Here is a 21365-nt window from a genome sequence, read left to right on the forward strand (position 1 = left end):
TACCGCATTTGTTATCTCTAATTTCCTTAATCGCGAGGCTATAAGTTCGAGTTTAGATGCCGTATATGCTTTAATAAAACGATTATGCCTTAAATGTTATCCTGCACAAGCTATCTACATCGGCCATACAACAAGGTATGTGCAATTTTGTGTTATTTAGGAGTTGAGTACGATAGAATCACTATTTGAGAACATTTAGAGCGTCAGATGGACCTTCCCTCGAAATTTCAGTAAAATAATTTGCATATAACGTATTTATAACGATTTCAAAAAAGGTCTATGCCAAATTTTTTCGTTTGCCTGTAAAGAAACAAAAATGTAGTTGGCGTTTATTATACCCTCCACCATAGGATGGGGTATACTAATTTCGTCATTCCGTTTGTAACACCACGAAATATGCGTCTGAGACCCCATAGAGTATATATATTCTTGATCGTCATGTCATTTTAAGTCGATCTAGCTATGTCCGTCTGTCTGTCTATCGAAAGCATGCTCACTTTCGAAGGAGTAAAGCTAGCCGCTTGAGATTTTCCACAAATTAGTGTAGGTCGGTTGGGATTGTAAATCGGTCCATGTTTTGATATAGCAATTCTCATCCGATTTGACTGAAATTTTGCACGTGGTGTTTTGGTATTACTTCCAACAACTGTATGTATGATTCAAATCGGTTCATAATTTGGTATAGCTGTCATATAAACCGATCTTGGATCTTAACTTCTTGAGCCAATAGAGGGGGCAATTTTTATCCGATTTGGCTGAAATTTTGCATGAGTTGTTTTGTTATGACTTTCAATTACTGTGCTAAGTATAGCGCGGTACTTAACTTGATATAGCTGCCATATAAACCGATCTTGGATCTTGACTTCTTGAGCCTCAATAGGGCGCAATTCTCATCCGATTTGGCAGAAATTTTGTACAACGCGTTTTCTCATGACCTTCAACATACGTGTCTAATATGGTCTGAATCGATCAACAGCTTGATAAAGCTCCCATGTAAGCCTATCTCTTGATTCTACAAGGCGCAAATCTTATCCGAATGAACTGAAATATTACACAATGACCAATAGCATAACAGTTCTTATTCAATATTCTTCGTTTGCCTAAAAAGGGATAGAACTCGAAAAATGCGATCCATTGGTGGAGGGCATATAAGATTCGGCCCAGCCGAACTTAGCACGCTCTTACTTGTTTTTTATTTGTTCTTCAAGACAAAAAATGTCAGATGGACCTTGCCTCAAAATATCAGACGGATACAATTGCAATAACAGAGTTAAATACGTCTGGCGTAAAAATTTGTAGCATAAGGCTTGTGAAGGGCGGAGGGATGGATACAATGAATATTTTGTTCTTTCTACTACCCGAACAGGTTTATTCTCCACAGCCTTTATAAATTTCAACATAACTTTCATTATTGTATGACAAAGAAAATGCTGTTCTGAGTTTATGATAATTTAGGAACTGCAAAATTAAGCAAACCAGCTGTTTTAAGCAACAATACATAAAAAAAGAGTTGTGGTGGTCCTTGGTTTTGGTGGTGGTTTTCTTAAGTGGCCAAAACAGAAGCTATGATCCATGGCCGAATGACGTAATTATTTAAAGCGCTACTTATATACTGGGTCGTTTACTTTTAACAGCTGATGGTATTGATTTTTTCCGTTATATATTTGAACAGCTGACGTTAGGTCTGTTCGCGTACTTTTCGAGTAAAAACTTGCAGAAAAGTCCGTTACAAATTGAACAGCTGACGTTAGGTCTATTCGCGTACTTTTCGAGTAAAAACTTGCAGAAAAGTTAGAACAGCCCTCTACTCTCTTACTATTGATTAAACAGCTGTTCAATGCAGCATAAATTTACAAGCTTTCCATTGCCCAACTCTCAAAATTATGTTCGTTCCTACGCACTCTCCTGCGTGAGAGTTTGGTAATTGAGAGCTTGCAAATTTCGGCTAGAGGTATTTTCCCAGCAGAAATTTGTAAGCAGCTGTTTTGCAAATTTTGCCCATGAACATTCCACTAAGGAACAGGGGCACACTTCTCACATATCAATGAGTGCAGTTCAATTCAAGTTAAAGCTCAGTGTTAAGGGGCCTCCTTTTTATAGACGAGTCCGAACGGCCTGCCGCAGTGCGACGAAGTTTTATGGCATAGCAGCTGTTTTACTTAATTAAATAAATGTGTGTTCGCAAATTTGTACAAATCGTTACTGGAAGTCGCAAGCGTACTTTATTTGCCAGCAGAAGAGTGCATAAGAGCGAGAACAATTTTGAATATTTGGTAATTGAGAGCTTACAAATTTCTACTGGAGGTTTTATTCCTAGCAGAAATTTACAGCATCGGTCAGCTGTTTTATGAAATTCAGCTCTTTAGTTCAAATAAAAAGCAAAAGAGAGTAAAGGCTGTTCTTACTCTCTTGCAAATTTTTACTGGAAAAGTACGCGAATAGACCTATCAATAGCAAAAGAGCGAGAGTCGTTTTCAGGGATAAAAAATACAAATTTTGAAATGCCGCTTTATGTTCCAAAGACTTCACCAAAATAGTTTCAATAAAACTTCTGCCTTGAGCTAAGTATTCTGTTCAGCTTTTCAGGCGGAATGCTGTCAAACTCCACATAAAAAAACGTCTGTGAAACGTCAGTTGCAAAATAGCCGGAAAAGTAGTACTCTGTTTATAGTGAGGAAAATAGCAAAAAACTATTATAGTGGCAACACTTAAAACTATTGCCTACCTCATTATTATTAAATAGAATACCAACCCTTAAGCCTAGTATTGACATTTCTTTCAAACAATTGTCATTAAAAAAAAAAATGGCGTCGAAGAAATTTCAAACACATTCCATAGAAGTGGTACCAAGTTCTATGAGCAAAATAGTAGCGACAGGTCGCTGCGTCAATAGAAATTCCGCTTCAATTAATTGCAAATGTAATTAAATGTTCGCGAAATGTGTACCCATCAACTCCATCACAAAATTACCAGGTAGTGTACCGTAAACAGCTGAGTACAACTTTATCTCGTGAAGTGCACTATCTGTCAACGAGTTTTGGTTGTGTGTGTGTATTATAATTAAGAATCATAACACACAAACAACGAAAAATTGTGCGAACTAGTTACGTACACAAAATCAGAGTTGCACTAATCACTGATTTTGACAGACAGGGACTCAATATTTTGTTGTTGGGCAACTGCCACTACCTGTAAATGAATATATCTTGTTTGACATGTTTGTGTTCTGACGATGAAAAGAGTCCGTCGGATTTCGTTGCTCTTTCGCTGCGAATGAAGTCAGTACTAGGCTTTAAGCCTATATGTATAAAAGGTGTAGAGTTTCACTAGGATTATGCGAGATTTCATACAATTTTGTTGTTTTTGCACAGTGAATAGGATGTTCTACCATACCCAGAATATTCTCCAGATTTTGGAAACTTCGGACTCGTTCCGGCTTCTGCAAATTCGTTTTTGGAAGAACCTTCACTTCAAATCCGGACGTCAAAAATGGCTTGGTATAGTTTTGGTCAATAAGAATCAAAAATGTTATAAGCGTTAAATCGATCCCTTGGCCGAAAGTTTGCAAACTATTTTGGATCAAATGGAGAGAACATAATTAAATAAAACATTTTACACAATAAAAAATGTGGAGATGGCTTGCTCAACTTGATTTTTACATCTAAGTTTCGATCTTCACCGTATGCTTAAATCATCGACCTTCTGGCTGGAGCTTCTTCCGTGGGTCATACGACATCAATATTTTCCGTTGACGCAGATTGGTCTATATATTTTAGAGACGATTTCGCTTGAATGAGTCAACATTTTGCTTGAATGATTTCGATTTCGCTTGAATGAGTCAAAACTGGTCTGATTTCGCAATTTTTTTCATTTTACATCAAATTTTCGATTATTCCCACAATAATTTTTGCTGATTCCTTCTGCAGTAACTGTTTGCTTCAATTGACATAGACGAGTAGCATGTGTTGTTTTTTGTAATGCATTTTTTTCTCTACCTCGTTTAGACCGAATGGCTAGGAGAGGTTCTTCCATCTTTTAACCGATGCTCGAGTGTCACTTAAACACAGATATGGCTTAAAATACATTTGAACGTATGGGACTCTCAAAAGCAGTTTTATGATCGTCAAATAGATGGAAGGAGTGGATCTGTTGCACTTATCCACCTCAGATACATGGTGTATTTGACATTTTTAAAGTGATAATGAACGAAATTGATCGTTCTATTAGGAAAAGAGAAAATGAAACCAAGATGAGACCCCTATACGTTTTGAAATATTTATTTCGTAACAGATCGATCGTAATTTAGCATGAAACTGAGACCCAAATGTAAAATAAAGTCCGATATGATGGAAAGTGTAATGATGTCGTTCATTTGCCTTTTAAAGAAAATTTAAGTAATTAAAGCTTTTAATATAAAATAAATTTTTATTGGTTTTTTTCACAATAAAACTGTTTTCTAAAAAAATATTGTTTTAATAAGGAAAGGAGATCTTTAGATGGAGTAAGTAATTTACTGACTCAACACATTTAGTGAAGACACATTCATATATTTTTTTTAAGGAACATAGAAACAATTTTGTAGATACTGTAGATGCTCTGCTTACATAGAAAAATAAAGACCTATATTTGACCGATTAAATATGGTATCGACTTAAAAAAAATTTTTCAAACAGGCTGTTATTTGCTTTATTAATTTTTAACGTAAAAATTCGGAAATTGGCAAATAAAATATGGCAGTCTGCCATCCGACTCCACGTTTTCGTGCATTGTGATAGCATAGGAATAGAAGAAGGAATATGACTTCTAGTTCCTACCGTTGAACCATCCATATCGCTTTAAAAAGCACAACAACTTGCGAATGCTCACATCTGCTAAATCAGACAGGTTCTCAAAGAAATGAGAACCTAAACAACAAGGCCACCTCTCGACAGACGAAGATTACACTATACTAGACACTGGTACTATCCGTGTTGTTATATGGTTCAGAGGCATGGGTACTTGTGAAAGCAGCATGAGGTAGTACTTAGAGTATTTGAGAGAAAGATTCTTTGTAAAATATATGGACTAGTTTGCGTTAATGGAGAATATAGGCGACGTATGAACCACGAGCTGTATGACGACGATAGCATAGTCACACGTATCAAAATATAACGGCTGCGTTGGCTAGGTTATGTTGTCAGAATGGATGATGAAGCTCCAGCAAAGAAGTCTTTTGAAGGCAAACACGGTGGTACATGCAACCCGGGAAGACCAAAAGCCCGATGGAAAGATCAAGTGGTGGGAGACACCTCGAAACTTGGTGTCAGAGATTTTAGAATGAGCGCAGAAGATCGAAGCGCTTGGAACGCTATTCTACGTTCGGCTAGTGGAACAAATGTTCTGTCAGTGCCAATTAAAGTAAAGTAAGTAAAAGTAAAGTAAAGTGGAACTATTTCTGACAGCTAATGCGGGACACACACAGAGATTGTTCTATAGTCTCTTCTCACCTCACAGCTTCTGCAAAAGTCATTGCTAGCAACCATCAGTCGGTCAGCATGTTTTCCGATTAGGCCGTGATCTGTCATGGCAGACACAATGGCTGAGACGTCTATTCTAGCCAGTGACAGCAACGCGGTAGACCTCTTTAAGCCTACATTAGACCTTAGGCTTAGCTTACATGTCGCTAGAGGCATACCCACAGATTCTAGTTTCCCTGGAATGTGTAAGGCAGTTCCTAGTCTTGCAAGCTCATCCGCTTTACAATTCCTTGGGATATCTCTGTGCCGCGGCACCCAGAACGGGTGAATTTTTAACTTTTCAGCCATCTCCTTGAGAGATCTGCGAGAATCGAGGGCGGTTTTTTTTGTTTAGAAATACGTTCTCCAGGGATTTAATGGCTGTCTGTGAAGATATTAATGCCAATCGTCGTAATGATATTATATCTTTCGAGTTTTGGTTGTGTGTCTATTATAGTTAAGAACCATAACTCACACAAACAACGACAAATGGCGCGAACTAGTAACATACACAAAATCAGAATGATTGCACTAATCACTGATTTTGGCATATAGTGTACTCAATAATTTGTTGTTGGGCAACTGCCACTACCTGTAAATGAATATATCGTTGTTATGTCATGGTTGGTACAAACAAATTCACATAACTATACTGAAAAAAAAAACTGGCCCACAATTTGAGATTTTCCCTTATTCGTAGGATTTTAGCAATGAAAACGCCCTGCTTTAGTTAACATGTACCAACTCAAAAAATTTGTGAACCATGGGTCGCCGATCAAAAGTGGTGATATCGACAGAAGACATGAAAGACCTGTTGAGCCATTAAATATATTACAATAAAATATGGCCAATAGTAAACTGTTCAGTGTGAACATAGCCATCAACAAGCTCTCTCTATCAAGCTCTATCGTTGGCCAAAGCCTAGGTTTCATTCCACGATATATGGGCTGATTCCAACTCTCCTTTCATACAGCGAATCCATGTGTTTTTCGGACGTATCATAGCGCAGTCGGAGTAAGATATGATCCAATCAAGTCCATTTCCTTTTCCGGATTTCTACATCGACAGGGCAAGTGTTTGTTTTTATTTGCCATTCTTCATTTGAAAATGCGTAAGCAGCTTGTGTCAAGCTTCAAGTTGTACAACCATTGAAGATCTTCACTTTTGTATTATGTGAGATGTCACTGCATCTCCAAACTTTTTTGAGTTTAAGAAGGCGCTTCTAGCCTTTTTGATACGTACGCGTATGTCTGCCTTTGATCCTCCGTCTATTCTTATTTTGCTGTCAAGATAGGAAAAGTTGTCAACATCTTCAATGACGTTTATAGTGAGCGATGTCAGATTTGATGTTCCTATCCTCATCAATTTGGTCTTTGCTATGTTTATCCTCAGACCTACTTTGGCAGCATTTTCATTCAATCGTTGAATACCCCAGCGTATGCCCTAGGGTCTTAGCATTAGTTGCTTCTAATACGGAGTCTAATAAAAATAGCGTCGGTTACAGGATTCAAACCTGCTTCACTTCTTTGTCGATCCCGAAAGGTCGGCTCTCTTTTCCATTGAAATGGACTGAAACTTCAGCATTGCTATACAGCTCCCTAATGAGTGTCATGATTTTTTCAGGGATGCCCTTATTCAACAGCGTTGAACTTCGCGAAACTGTTCCTTCCTCAAAATGCTGTTAAGTGCAGGCGAAATACGCTGCAGAAGAAGACTTGTCATTACTTATTTGTTGCGTTTAGTAATGTAATCCCCTTCCAGTTTTTATACTGGGTAAGGTCGCCCTTCTTTGGGATTGTGACCATCATCCCCTTCTTCCATTCCGTGGGGACAGCGTTTGTATCCCAGGCCTCCTTGATTATTGGGATGATCGCTTTAGCTTTGGGGTGTGCCCCATTCCGCAACAGTTCAGAAGGTTGATTTACTGTTTTTGAGTGAGACCAGAACGGCCTCGATTTCTTTGCAGGTGGGTGGGACACTAGATATAACCCTGCGTGGTTTTCAGCGCACAGGGAAATAAGAGGGTCGGATCTTACGTCTTCGGTTGTTGGTCCTTCGGAGCTGAAGCACCAGAAAGTATTGCTGTTTGGGTGTTGTCAATTCCGATTCATCCTCATCTTTTAATACTGCCTTATATTATTGCCGCTCATTTGTTTTATTGACTCGAAAACATCACGCATGTTTCCAATATTAGCTGCATTTTCGGCTTGATCTGCCAGCATATTAAAATATATTTGCTTACCTCAGCGAACTAGGCGCTTGACCAGTAAAGCGGAGGCGCGATATTCAGTCCTGGCTGCGGTTTTAGTTACACTTGATTTTCCCGTAGCAGAGTGTTGCGTTGACGTTTCCGGATTGTTATTTCCTATATAGTTTCCTTGTTTATCCTTTGTTTTTGGGATCGTCGAACAAAGGTGGCCGTCTCCGTAGATGCTGCTGTTATGTCGGTCCATGTATGGGTGGTATTTTACAGCTTCTCCGTTAAAGTTTGCCTTATTTTCACGCAGCTTCGGGGTCTTTTAGGTTTAAGACGTTTAACTCTGTGCTGTTTATTTGAGTCCTTTTCACTACGGCTGGGCGTAGGCGTAGAGTGGCCACTAAGAGCACGTGGTCGCTATCGATGTCGGCTCCTCATCTAGTTTTCACATCCACCAGCGAAACCAGAATTAGTTTGCTGATAAGTACGTGGTCGATTTGAATACGGGTGTTTCAACCTGATGATTCCTTAGTATATTTGTGTATATTTTAAGGGGGAATTTTGTGCCTCCAAAAAAGAGCCGTTTTTTTGCGCAGGGCTGTTAACTATCATGTTTTTTGCCGCGGCGAAATCCACTAGACTCAACCCATTATCAAACATTAACTCGTGGAGGCTAAACTTTCCGCCACCATTCCCTGTCCATCGCACTTCCTGTAAGGCGGTAATATCTGCCTTGTACTTCTCCAATACATCCGTCAACGCGTATACAAGTCATTGGGTCAAATTCCAGAGATTTCGGATTATAAATCCATCTTTCACAGGATTTAGACATTTAGTGTCGGCAGATCGCTCGATATGGCAGCTATATCCAAATGTCATCCGATTTGGTCCGATCAATAGCGTAAACTCCGTGCAGCAAAAATTATATCTGTACCAAATTCAGCTCAATATCATAATTTTTGAAGGCTGTAACGTGATTACATCAGACGGACGGACACACGGATGCAAGTAAACTGCAAAAACAATTTACGTTACGAAAATGTCAAACATGGACCTTTATTTTTATTTGTTAGACATTTTAAACACAATATTAAAATTTAACGTGTGAAAAATAATGTGGTTTTTAACGAAAATCTGCAAAATTAGGAAATAGAAGACAAGTTTTTGGTTTACGAATGTAGTCAAATTGTGTTCTACCAGCTTATTGGTTAATTAACAAATTTTTGTGTTTATAAAGTGCATGGATCAGTCTAGGCCAGGGGTGCAAAAAACTAAAGTTTTCTTGATTCGCACATATTCTTGGCTTCAGTTGTTGTTAAGACAGCAACGAATGAACACACCCATGAGTGTGCGTATCATTTTTCTGTTTTATTCTGATTTAAAAGAGGGAAATTTATTTAATTTTCTTATTATAATGTTTAGTTTTAAGAAACTTTGCCCATTCTGTCAAATAATTTAGTTTTTGGCCAAAGAGAGAGTTAGTAAAATTGAAAAGAGAGGAAATCACACGTGCGGTCCAATTTTTATTTTGTGCACCTCTGACCTAGTCGGTCCAGTTCTGGTGTAACTACGAAGCGATATGCCACAGATTTTCAATCGAATTTAGATTTGGAGATTTTGTGGGTCATTCCAGGACACACAATTTATTACAATTTATTGGGGTTATCCCCTCCTAATACTGGCAACATCTGGGAGGTACTGTGCCGTGTAAAAAGTTCTCAAGAGGTGTCGCACTACGGCACGCCGTTCTGACTCGGCAAAAAAAGGACGCTCCTTAGCATTGAGCTTAAAATTTGAATCGGACAGTTCTTAGTGATATGTGTGAATTTTGCCCCAGTTCCTTAGTGGAATGTTCATGGGCAAAATTGCATTTTTGCATCCTTTTCGTCCTTTAAAAAATTAAAGTTTTTAAAGAATTGAGGTAGAAACTTTAATGTTACCAAATTTTTTCTTTTTTTAGACGTTTTGTTTAAACAGATTTTGTTCTGACATTCTATGTTTTGACTCATAATTTTTTTCAGACGCAAGTTTCTGGCATTCTGGCTGCATTTTTCATCAGAATATTTGAAATTACAAGCAATTCAGCAACTTTCCGATAGCAAAGTGAAAAAAAAAAATTAAAAATGATGAAATTCGGCAGAGCCCGGCTGGTATTCGAACGGGCACACGAGCAACAGCGAGAGCCGTTGCAATTGTCTAGCCTTCGAAGCCATCAATACAACTTCCAACAGAGGCACATGCATACCATGAAGTAGTTCAATTGTTGTGGAAAAAAATCTACCATTTCACGAAAACACATGCATTGGGAAAAGTACAGCTAATAGACAGGGTTGTCGAGCGTGGGTTATGTGGTATTTGTATCATAGGGACGTTTTCGCAATAAATACGATACAAATGCAACATACCAACATACGGCCCTCGAAGCCGTCACACCTAATATGGTTGGAAAGTCTTCTAACCACAGACGAAACGCTTCTCAAAGTGCTTGGTGTGTATTGCGATCTCTGGCTTTCCCTTTCCATTTGCAAAGAAAATCTCCGATTTTTGAGCTCGTCTCGAAAGACAAACAAACAAAAATAGTAATTTCTCAAGTTTAGTAACTTTTGAATATTTTTTGTAACAGGTTCAGAGTGTCTCGATCTGCCTAGATTAGAAGAAGAACAAGTAAGTTCGGCCGGACCGAATCTTTTATACCCTCCACCATGCATCGCATTTGTCAAGTTCTTTAAATGACTTTTTCGAATAGAACAACACCAATTCAAAAATCGGGTAAAAATTGCGACCTCCAAAGGCTCAAAAAATCAAACTGGGAGATCGGTTTGTATGGCAGCTATATCAGGTTATATACAGATTTAGACCATACTTAGAATAGTTGTTGGAAGTCATACCAAAACGACATACATATACAAAATTTCAACCATATAGGATAAGAATTTGGCCCTCTAGAAGCCCAAGAAGTCTAATCGGAAGATCGGTTTATATGGCGGCTATATCAGGATATAGACTGATTTAGACCATACTTAATACAGTTGTTGGAAGTCAAAATAAAACACTTTATGAAAAATTTCGGCCAAATCGGATAAGAATTGCGCCCTATAGAGGCTCAAGAAAATCTATTTGGAAGATTGGTTTATATGGCGGCTATATCAGGTTATGGACAGATATAGACTAGACTCGGCACAAATGTGGGAAGTCATACCAGAACACTTCATGCAAAATTTCAGCCGCATCGGAAAAGAATTGCGCTCTAGAAGTCAAGACACAAGGTCAGTTTATATGGCAGCTATATCAGGTTACGAACCGATTTAGACCATACCTGGCACAGATGTCGTATGTGATACCAAAACACCACGTGCAAAATTTCAGCCACATCGGATAAGAATTGCGCCCTCTAGAAGCTCAAGAAGTCAAGGCCCAAGATCGGTTTATATGGCAGCTATATCAAAACATGGACCGATTTCGCCCATTTACAATCCGAACCGACCTACACTAATCAGAAGTATTTGTGCAAAATTTCAAAAACTTCAATTAAAATAAAATTTTTGGCCTTAACTCTTGTTTTAACAATTCTGCGAGCATATAACTGCTTTTTATTCGCTTTGAGTGACAGCTTTTAATGAACTTTCTACATTTTTTATATGATTATTTCGCACAACATAAAATTGGGCCTTTTTGTAGCAATAGTGCTTTATTGCGAACGATCAGTACATATTTGAAATTTTCATAGCGGAAATTATTTTTGATGGGTATATGCAATAAAAAAATGATATGAGCTATCGATTGAAACCTCATTTTCCGCGATTTACAATCCTTTACTTGTCTGTCTAGCCGCTGGACCTATTTTTTCGCACACAACTCTACATCACATCAAGATAATAAAGTTGAGCTCCAACCTTCAGAAATATTTTTCCACTGACATTGCTATATTTACTGTAATTTCCAAAAAAAAAAACTTTTACATTTAAGGTCAAAGAAGACATATGTGATCTACTTTTGCACGGTATTCGTGAAACTACCTCCTCCAAAAATGTTTCGTTTCTTTGTGGTGTGAATAAAAAACACTATTTTAGGGCTGATCTAGTGCAGAGACCAATAAAAATCTGTTCATTCAATTTAATCACCATAATTTTTACTTATATTGACTTATTTTGGTTGGTGTAAAAGGATGAAATGAATAATTTAATTAAATTAAATTCTATGAATTCTAGCTACCACATTTTGGGCATGGCCTATATGTACTCAGCCAAACATTATATTTTATCCTAATTGATAAGTAGTATAAACATCGAAAGTTTCATTACTGGTTAGCTATGATCTACAATCCTCCATCCACACACAATACCAAGTTCGAACACATACACACTAACACTAATGCGTATTGAATTTCTAAATCTGGAGCTTTATAAACAAATTGTGTTAAATGCCCTACGATTGCCACAGCGCCAAATGTTTTGTTTTTGTTTGTGTTTTTCTATAATTTATTCCAATATTTTGTGTAATTTTCAATGAAAAATAGCCTAAGGCACCGAAAGAAAACTTTTACAGAATGACCCAAATTTTCAGAGCAAGAATTCTTTTTTCAACAGAGTCGCGAACGCATTTTTTTGAAACATTCAAAAGTTTTGCTCCAAAAAGTAAAAGAAAAAATTAAAAACAAGATAAGGCGAAAGAATATTTCAAATTCGAAATGGACTCGCTATATTTGTTCTAATAGACTTTTTAAAAGATATACACACCGAATATTGATCTATTTTTAAACCCACGGATACACAGAATATCCGACAGCGCGAGAGCAAATGAGAAAGAGCAAACGTCTCGAGAGAATGGGAGGATAATTTGAACAGAAGCAGTCAGTCACTATAAAAAATAATATACTTAATTTATTCATTCGTATGTGTTGGTCTATATACGTGCACACGTATGTGAGCACTGAAGGTGTGTGAGTTGGCCGTATATGCATAGACTGTGTGGGGATATTTGTTTGGCGCTCACCAACACCACAGGGGCATCGCGAACAGAAAGTGCGAACGGAAAATGAGTAGGTAGGTGCATTGGGAAATTTTCAGATATACCTTTATGGGATTTTTTGTTTTTGTTTTATTAGAAAATTCTCCCCATTGATATGCAGGCCAAATGTGTGGCAAGATCAGAGAGAAAATTTAGGGGGAAAATTTCAAAATAGTAGGAATGTGTGTATATGTTGGCACACACAGTGTGAATTATGTTCATACATTTTTTGTGTGGGTAAATTTTTTTGCGATTGGGGCTTTGTGTGGTCGAAAAGTTGGTCTGCATCAGTGTTCTCGGGGTTTCGACAGCGTATAGTGTGTTTGGAACGCTAAGGTTAGTCGCTGTTTCATTTTATTGAAAAAGGATATTCAACAAAGTATTAAAAAAAAAAAACAATATTTTATAACTTCAAATTAAAAAAGTGGACAGAATCTAAAGAAAATTGTTTCAATGTAACTGATATAATACGCATAGAAACGCTAATGCTTAAAAATGTGCAAAACCCATCATATGGATATATACAGATGTGCAAAAATTAGAGAAAAGTTGTTATATTTTTTTTCTATTTTATAAACGGAAGTAAAAAGGCGTACGAAAATGTAATTGTCAACCTGTGCTACTGTGCGTGTATGTGTGAGTGCGTGCCATGACATAATAACCTACAACAAAAACAACCATTTGGATTAATAGCTTTTTGCATCATCTGGCGAAAAGAAAAAAGAAATAATCATCTATGCACATTAAATTCTAAAAAGTCATGAGAATTTTGCACGGTTCTCTATTTTTCAGCAGCCGCAGCGCTATCGATAATGATGATGCTAATGATGTTATAGACAAAAAAGGAATTTTGTAACTGAATCGCTTTTTTTTAAATGTGTTTCATTTCAAATGTGTCTACACTGAAAGTTATATTAGTGTATTTGTTAATATTCCAATACGAATCATAGACACACGCACACATTTAACCACCTATAGGCGCTCACACACACATACGTCCGTTTGCATATGTACACACCTGCACACACAACATTTAAACTTAGCCAGGCCATAGAGCTTTTCTAAGTTCAAATTAGCCTTGAGTCATATACCCATTCACATCCACCCACGAACAGAAATCATAAAATGAAAATATTGAGTGGATATTTTCAAAAAAAACGCGCACACACACACACAAACACACAACAACAAATGATGCTGTGTGAAATTTGTACAACTATATGTACAATAGCGAATAAAGCTTTTTGCTAAACATTTTTTTTTATTCATTAAATTATGGCTGTTTCTATGAGAGTGATTTTTTTTATACGTATGTTTATGTCAAATACATATACAAAAAAAATTTAACGAAGGACTTTTGTAGGCTAAAGCAACACTTTAATTTGGCTGTAAATATTTTTTATAAATTACTTCAAAAGATCTATGAGACAAAGTCCAGTAAAACTCTGAATTAGTTGCTCAGATCTAACTAATGATTTACAAAAACAAAAAGTAATATCGAATCACAATTTCTTAAGTAAACCAAACTGGTTCTATTATAGCCTACTTTCAGCGTTTATAGCCGTGCTTATCATTGAATCTAAGCAATTGACCCCCTACAGCATTATAGCCCCCTATAGCAATTCCAGAATTAGTTTGAGGTCCAGCAAAGAAGGACCAAAAAAATAGCTAACTTGCAGTAGGATCAGTAAATGCTGACAATTTGGGGAGATATGTATATACATGTGCGGAATGTGGAACTGTTACGCACAATTGTTTCAAATATTTAAATTTTGATGAAGATGTTTGTCGAGATTAGATAGATGGATAACTAAAACGCTGTTACTGACCGTCTTATTAGTAACTTATGACAACTTTAAGCGGTTTTGGCCTTACTTTGAAGCCATGCTGACTTATTATTGACGCTTCTGGTTTAATACACATTATGCTTCAGAATGGATGAAGAAGCTCCAGCAAAGAAGTCTCTTGAGGGCAATTGGTGGTTCACGCAAACCGGAACGACCAAAATCCCGATGGAAAGATCAAATGGTGGAAACTTGGAGTCTGAGATTTTAGAATGAACGCAGAAGATCGAGGTGCTTGTAACGCTATTTTACGTTTGGCTAATAGGACAAATGTTCTCTCATGGCCAGTTAAAGAAGAAAGAATGCTTCAATACGTAAGCACTACCGATTGTGGTTTGCTTTTTCAGCATCCCCAGTTTAGCCAGATATAAATTCACTGTAAATTCTTGTTTTTGTGGCATATACATTTTCCTAAATACATTCACATCTCCACACAGATGCCATGTTCTTTTGGACGTGGGCAGTTGTATAGAGAAGCTTAAATTTCATATAATATTTATAGGTATGATAAACAAAACGAAACATTTCCAAATTATGTTTGTCCGTGTGCATACGAGGCTATTTTTAATGTCAAAGCTTTTGCAAACTTTCGACATTCGTTCAAATCGAATGGCCCGATGATCGGCCGGACGGCTGTATAGTTGCTAGATTGCGCTGAATTAAAATGATGGACGCTGAGATTTTGTTCATCGGCCATTTTAGACAAGACAATTTGCGTGGGTACTGAAGCACCAACAACCCTTGAAAATAATGTGAATACCACAGCATTCTATGTACAAGCATATACATAAGTAAATAAAATCCGTGAAGATTGCATACATTCCCCATGTACACAAAAAATAAAAATGTTTATTTAGAATAGAAAAAATAATTTTCTTATCCTACTGAAGGCATTTCAAAAATATCTATTGGTTAGTTACTAGCCATGAATGCTTATACATCAAAATGGGAAATAGAAGGAAATGTTTTTGTTTAAAAAAAACATATTAGTTATACATCAAGTCCACATAATGTGAATGGTGTAGAATTTGGAATAACATACAGAAATAGAAAATCACCGTCAGAAAATGTTTAGGCTAAATTTCTAAACGGTTATTATTTATAAACCAACCTCGACCACACCGGGTGATTAAAAAAACACCTCTTGTTGGAAGACCCTGTATATTTATTGGTGTAAAGGGTTTACCAACAAGAGGTGTTATTTTGAATCACACGGTTTGGTCCTGTAAGCATGGAAATTTCGCTGATGTTCTTTTTTATTAACGGCGAACCTTCCTCTTTATTATGAAATTAACGTCCGATCATTTGTCTCAAAAAAATTGAGTTTTTCTTTGAATACCAAAATAACACCTCTAATTGGAAAACCCTTTACATATATACAGGGTCTTCCAACATTTATCTCAAAAAAATAAAATTTTCTTTGAATGCAAATTAGCATCTCTTATTGAAAACCCCTATATTTAAGATTTTTATGTCAATTTGTGTGTTTTTTTTTAAATTTATTCTTTAAGATCATTTCGTTCGATAGTCAAACAAACCAATAAAGGGATTCGAGATAATTTTTTGTCCATTCCTATAACCTCGACCCTATAAAGCATACATTCTCGATCGCTAGAACATGGTGGCGATGTCCGTCTGCCGAAACACTTACTTTGGAACGAGCAAGGCCAACCGATCTAGATTTTGCACAAACACAATTTATTAGTAAAAGTGGGTTCGGCTTGTAAATATCCGATTTGGCTGCAATTTTTCATTTTAATTTCTGTTATGATTTGTAGCATTCGTACCAAGTATGGTCGATAATCTGTTTGCTTCCATATAAACCAATTTTTAGAATTTTCTTTTAAAGTCTAGTACTATGTTCGCTTTTTGCGACAAAATCAACATTGTTTCGCAATTTTATTTTTGAAACACTACAAAAATCTCAATGAGAAAATATGTAATGGGGGAATGTTCTACTGAATGATTTCAGCAAGTTATTATCTACATTCGGTCTTCCATTTGGTTACGGTTAAATTGATAATTTATGGCTTCGTATACACGATCCAATGCAGAAAGTAATACAATACGCCCGTCTTCATGCTCATCTATATCGAAAGATGGGTCTAGACAAATAATTAGCAATTAGTCAAATGTTGTTAGTCCAATATATTTTTCCCATAAAGGGGGACATTTGTTAAAACTCAAGATATTAAATGTTAAAATTTTAAGATTGTGATTTACCCATAACTCATGTAGTCAGGATTAGGTCACTTGTCTAAACATAAAGTGGATAGACACCATGAACATCATTAAGGATGTCAAATCTGCCGATTGAAAATATCATAAATAAGGAAAAAACGTAAACAAAGAATGGATCTAAAAAGAGAACAAGTTGACATCCTAGATGCTTGGCTTAACCTTATTCAATGAATCCTGCCCGTCACTCATGGCAAATCAATTATAGGTGGTCTCATTTGTACAACAGCCACAAATCACATAGAGCAATCCGGCATCTTGTCATCAAGCAGTTCGACGTTTTGACAACATACACAAAGAAGTTTGTGTGCGTGTGTACACATGTGCGTGCATGAGCAGAGAATATGCGAGAAAGAAGATGACAACAAAGAGAATGCAAACAAAAACCTGACCTCTTAATACCGTAAAATCCGGCCGGCTGTTAACAGCTGTTCGCGTGAGACCACCTTTTTAAATCCGCCTTGCCCTACACTCTTAACTCTTCTATTATATAAAAATGAAATTGTTGCGCTTTGTTTGTTTGTCTGTTCCGTATAGACTCAAAAATGGCTGAACAGATTTTCATGAAATTTTCACAGATGGTATAGTTTGAGCCCCCGGTAAAAAAGGGTATAACATTATTTGACATCCGAAGGGGGGTGGACCCTCCCCTTAACCCAATTTTCAAAAACGTCAGATCTCGGAGATGAGTCCAACGATTTAAGCGAAATTTTGTATGGTTCCCCAAAAACATGAAATTGATGTAACATTTTGGGGTCAAGCAATCTGGGGCACGCCTCATCCCAAAACTCACCCGAACGGACATGTTTACCGATTGGGACAATAAGAGTATCAAATGAAAGGAATTCAAGAGTAGAGTACGAACTTCATATAATAATTCGACCTCACGTATAGGGGGCCCACCCCTAAAACCGCCCAAAAATATTATGTTTACCGATTGGGGCAATATGGGTATCAAATAAAATGTAATTGGAAGTGGATTACGAAATTTATATACAAATTTGGGGCCAATTCCAGGGGGAGTCGCCCCACCCACAAATTATGGCCCAATAGGAACAATATGGGATTCAACGGAAAGTTATTTGAGAGTTATATACGAATATAAATAATTTTCAAATTTGGACCATGTCAAAAGGGCGCCGCAAAAACTTATGGCTGTAGCGAAACACATCGAGCCAGCTAGTATAGAACAAATGTAATGCGCCATTATGCTTATTACAAAACGTAGCACATTGGACATTACAAATAAGCCAATCATAAGATTTATCAGTATTTTAAAGATCTGAAGTTGAAGGAGGCATACCTCGAAGGCAGATTGGGGGAGTACGCAAAGGCAGTCTTCCTGAAAATTGAGTAGACATTTAAGAACGTGCAGATAGTGGCAATAGTCTAAAAAATGGAATGGAATTATCTCAATCTTTCTCTCTAGCCTTTTCTTTAGTTCTTTGCATACCTTACTTGAAACAATATAATAAATGGAACGAAACTAAAGTTTATCTCTCTTTCATTTTTTACTCTTTTGCAGATAATATCTTCTTTTCTCCTTCCCGTTATAGTAGTATAATAAAAAAACACAAACATGGATGCCATCAAGAAGAAGATGCAAGCGATGAAGCTTGAGAAGGATAACGCCATTGACAAGGCCGATACCTGTGAAACTCAAGCTAAGGATGCCAATTCCCGTTGCGACAAATTGAATGAAGAAGTCCGTGATTTGGAAAAGAAATTGGTTCAAGTTGAAGGCGATTTGGTCTCCTCCAAGGAACAATTGGACAAGGCCAACCATGAATTGGAAGAGAAGGAAAAATTGTTGACCGCTACCGAATCTGAAGTTGCTACTTTGAATCGTAAGGTGCAACAGATTGAAGAAGATTTGGAAAAGTCTGAAGAACGCTCAACCAGCGCCCAACAAAAATTGTTGGAAGCCTCCCAAGCTGCTGATGAAAACAACCGGTAAGTGTTGGCCATTAACAACGATTCACAATGGGCGAACATCTGTTTCAATACAACATTTTAACTTACAGTATGTGCCAAGTATTGGAGAACCGTTCTCAACAAGATGAAGGCCGCATGGATCAATTGACCAACCAATTGAAGGAAGCCCGTATGTTGGCTGAAGATGCTGATACCAAATCCGATGAAGTATCCCGCAAGTTGGCCTTCGTTGAAGATGAGTTGGAAGTCGCTGAAGATCGTGTCCGCTCCGGTGAAGCCAAGATCATGGAACTTGAAGAAGAATTGAAGGTATGCAAACACAGATAAACAATGAAATTGGAATTAATTTTTTTGGGGTTTCATTGGACAGGTTGTCGGTAACTCCTTGAAATCTTTGGAAGTATCCGAGGAAAAGGCCAACCAACGTGTTGAAGAATTCAAGCGTGAAATGAAGACTTTGACCGTCAAATTGAAGGAAGCCGAACAACGTGCCGAACATGCTGAGAAGCACGTCAAGCGTCTCCAGAAGGAAGTCGACAGGCTAGAAGGTATGTGCATTTTGTCACCGCTTAAAGCGTATTATCTCAAACGGGAAACGCTTAAAAAACTCGAACTAACCTTAAGATTTTCCTTAATTGTCTATGTAAATATGCTGCTTTCTAATTAATTATATAACATCAAAAATAATGCTTTTTACAGACCGTCTCTTCCAAGAAAAAGAAAAATACAAAGCAATCTGCGATGATTTGGACTCTACCTTCGCCGAACTTACCGGATATTAAAACATAACTCATATTACAAACACTACAACACACATACACATGCACACAGACAAATTTGAATTCAAACAGAATACCAGTCCCCTCTTAAAATCCAAAAAAAATCTAGAATTGTTCAAAGTATTCTTCTAAAAAGTATTGTGTGGAGAACAACGAGTTTTGTTGTTCCCAAAACTCCTCTTCTAGTACATATTTCCCCCCTTCGGCTCCTTTCAAATATCCTGTACAAACCGTGTCAAAAAACCACTGCCTACTCCGTCTCCCTACCAATTCAGTCAGTAATTTGCTTTTAACCCACACATTTATTCTGCGAGTGTAATATAAATATAAAATATCTGAACACAGGACACTGAAAGAACTACACTGTAAAAAGTCAAAAACAGCGTTTATTATAAGAAAATACCAACCTGCCTACGTTTCTTGTAAAATAAACTAAGTCAGCAACCGTATGAGGTGATTGAATTCGACATTCGAATTTTACAAATGTATTGTAAGCCTAATTTAATTTTGAGTTCTATTTGTTTTTTGTGTTCCTTTACTTCTTACGTGGCATGATCAACGATTCCAAACCAAACATTTATCTTCTGCACACACTTGTTGCCGGTTATGCGGAGGAAAAGGTTTTCCCAATCGATTCCGTTTTTCGCAAACTCTTGCCACAGCGCGGACTAAATTGTCTTTCATCCATAATCGATTTTGGGAGAGCCTTTACCTCGTATACTGGCGAATGCACGGATTTCGTGCCCTTACTACACCACTTTTAAAGAAACGTTTCCTTCTGTTTTGGCGTTTATAAGCATAAATATCTTAATCATACAACCGATCTGTGGCCAGTGGAATGTGAAGTAAACAAACTTAAGAAACGCTGTGTGAATGACAATCAAACAGAAACACTTCATTGGCACTATCCTCCTCCATAGATCATTGGAAGAAAAACCCCACCCTCATCCCTTTTATACATTTTGTGTTGTTATACATCGGTCAGTTCGTCCGTCCGTCCGCCCGTTCCTCTTGAATCCGAACAATCAAATAGGCCCAAAGTAAAATGAAGTAAATAAACCAACAAGCAATGAAGCCACCCACTACCACCTAGCCATACACAAGGCCGTGTGTATGGCTTCTTTGCATTATGTCCCAAACAAAAATATTATTTATTTTTTGTCAAGTGTATGTATGTGTTTGTTGCGTTTGCAATGCACCGAAAGAAATTTTAAACTATTCCTCTCTATCTATCTATCTCTCTCTCTCTCGTTAGACCACTAAGCACTACTCACCACACTGCCACTATCAACCAGCACACTCTGTTCTCTTTCACTGTTATCTTGTCCGACAATTGTCGTTGTCCTGCTTGTATTGATCCTACTTGTAACATTCTTTATTCTCTTCTCTTTCTCTTCTTACTCTAGACGAATTGGGCATCAACAAGGACAGATACAAGTCTTTGGCCGACGAAATGGACTCCACATTCGCCGAATTGGCTGGTTATTAAACGATTTTGTTGGTCTCTCTGTAATATGTTTTCCATCTTGTAAAAAAAATAAAATTAAAAAAAGAACTATATCCTAATACCATCATCACTAAGGTACCATTGTGTACATACCTACACACACACACACACACATGTATATGCCGCCCTCCTTGCTATCTCGCTCTCTCTTCGTATCTGGGCAGTTATTCTGGCGGTGGTGGCACAAGGAGGCACTCCAAGATGTTGTGCTCGAAACATACCTGCATAGAAACAAGTCTATTTGTTAAACAAGAAAACGCCAAATATCGATAATAAATCTTTTTTTTTTTGGAAGAAAATCAAACTATTTATACATAACTTAATAAAAAATTTATTTTAATTTAATTTTTTAATTAAAAAAAC

General features: G+C 37.1%; 1 protein-coding gene across 3 annotated transcripts; it reads left to right on the forward strand.

Moving 5' to 3' along the window:
* Window positions 1-12928: 12928 nt before the first annotated feature.
* Window positions 12929-21342, forward strand: LOC106089567 (tropomyosin-2). Of its 3 annotated transcripts, none has more exons than XR_001221651.2 (6): window positions 12929-13035; window positions 18307-18734; window positions 18806-19025; window positions 19087-19264; window positions 19416-19985; window positions 20902-21055. XR_001221651.2 is itself a non-coding variant. In XM_013255438.2 (5 exons), exons 2-5 carry the CDS (start codon window positions 18361-18363, stop codon window positions 20982-20984), a joined length of 855 nt encoding a protein of 284 aa, XP_013110892.1. In that variant the 5' UTR covers window positions 12929-13035; window positions 18307-18360; the 3' UTR covers window positions 20985-21342. The 3 variants fall into 3 exon arrangements, 1 of the variants encoding a protein (XP_013110892.1); XR_001221652.2 differs by having other exon boundaries at window positions 19416-19948; XM_013255438.2 differs by lacking the exon at window positions 19416-19985 and having other exon boundaries at window positions 20902-21342.
* The last annotated feature ends 23 nt before the right edge of the window (window positions 21343-21365 follow it).

Source organism: Stomoxys calcitrans, chromosome 2 (assembly GCF_963082655.1).
Source record: "Stomoxys calcitrans chromosome 2, idStoCalc2.1, whole genome shotgun sequence".
Classification (NCBI taxonomy): domain Eukaryota; kingdom Metazoa; phylum Arthropoda; class Insecta; order Diptera; family Muscidae; genus Stomoxys; species Stomoxys calcitrans.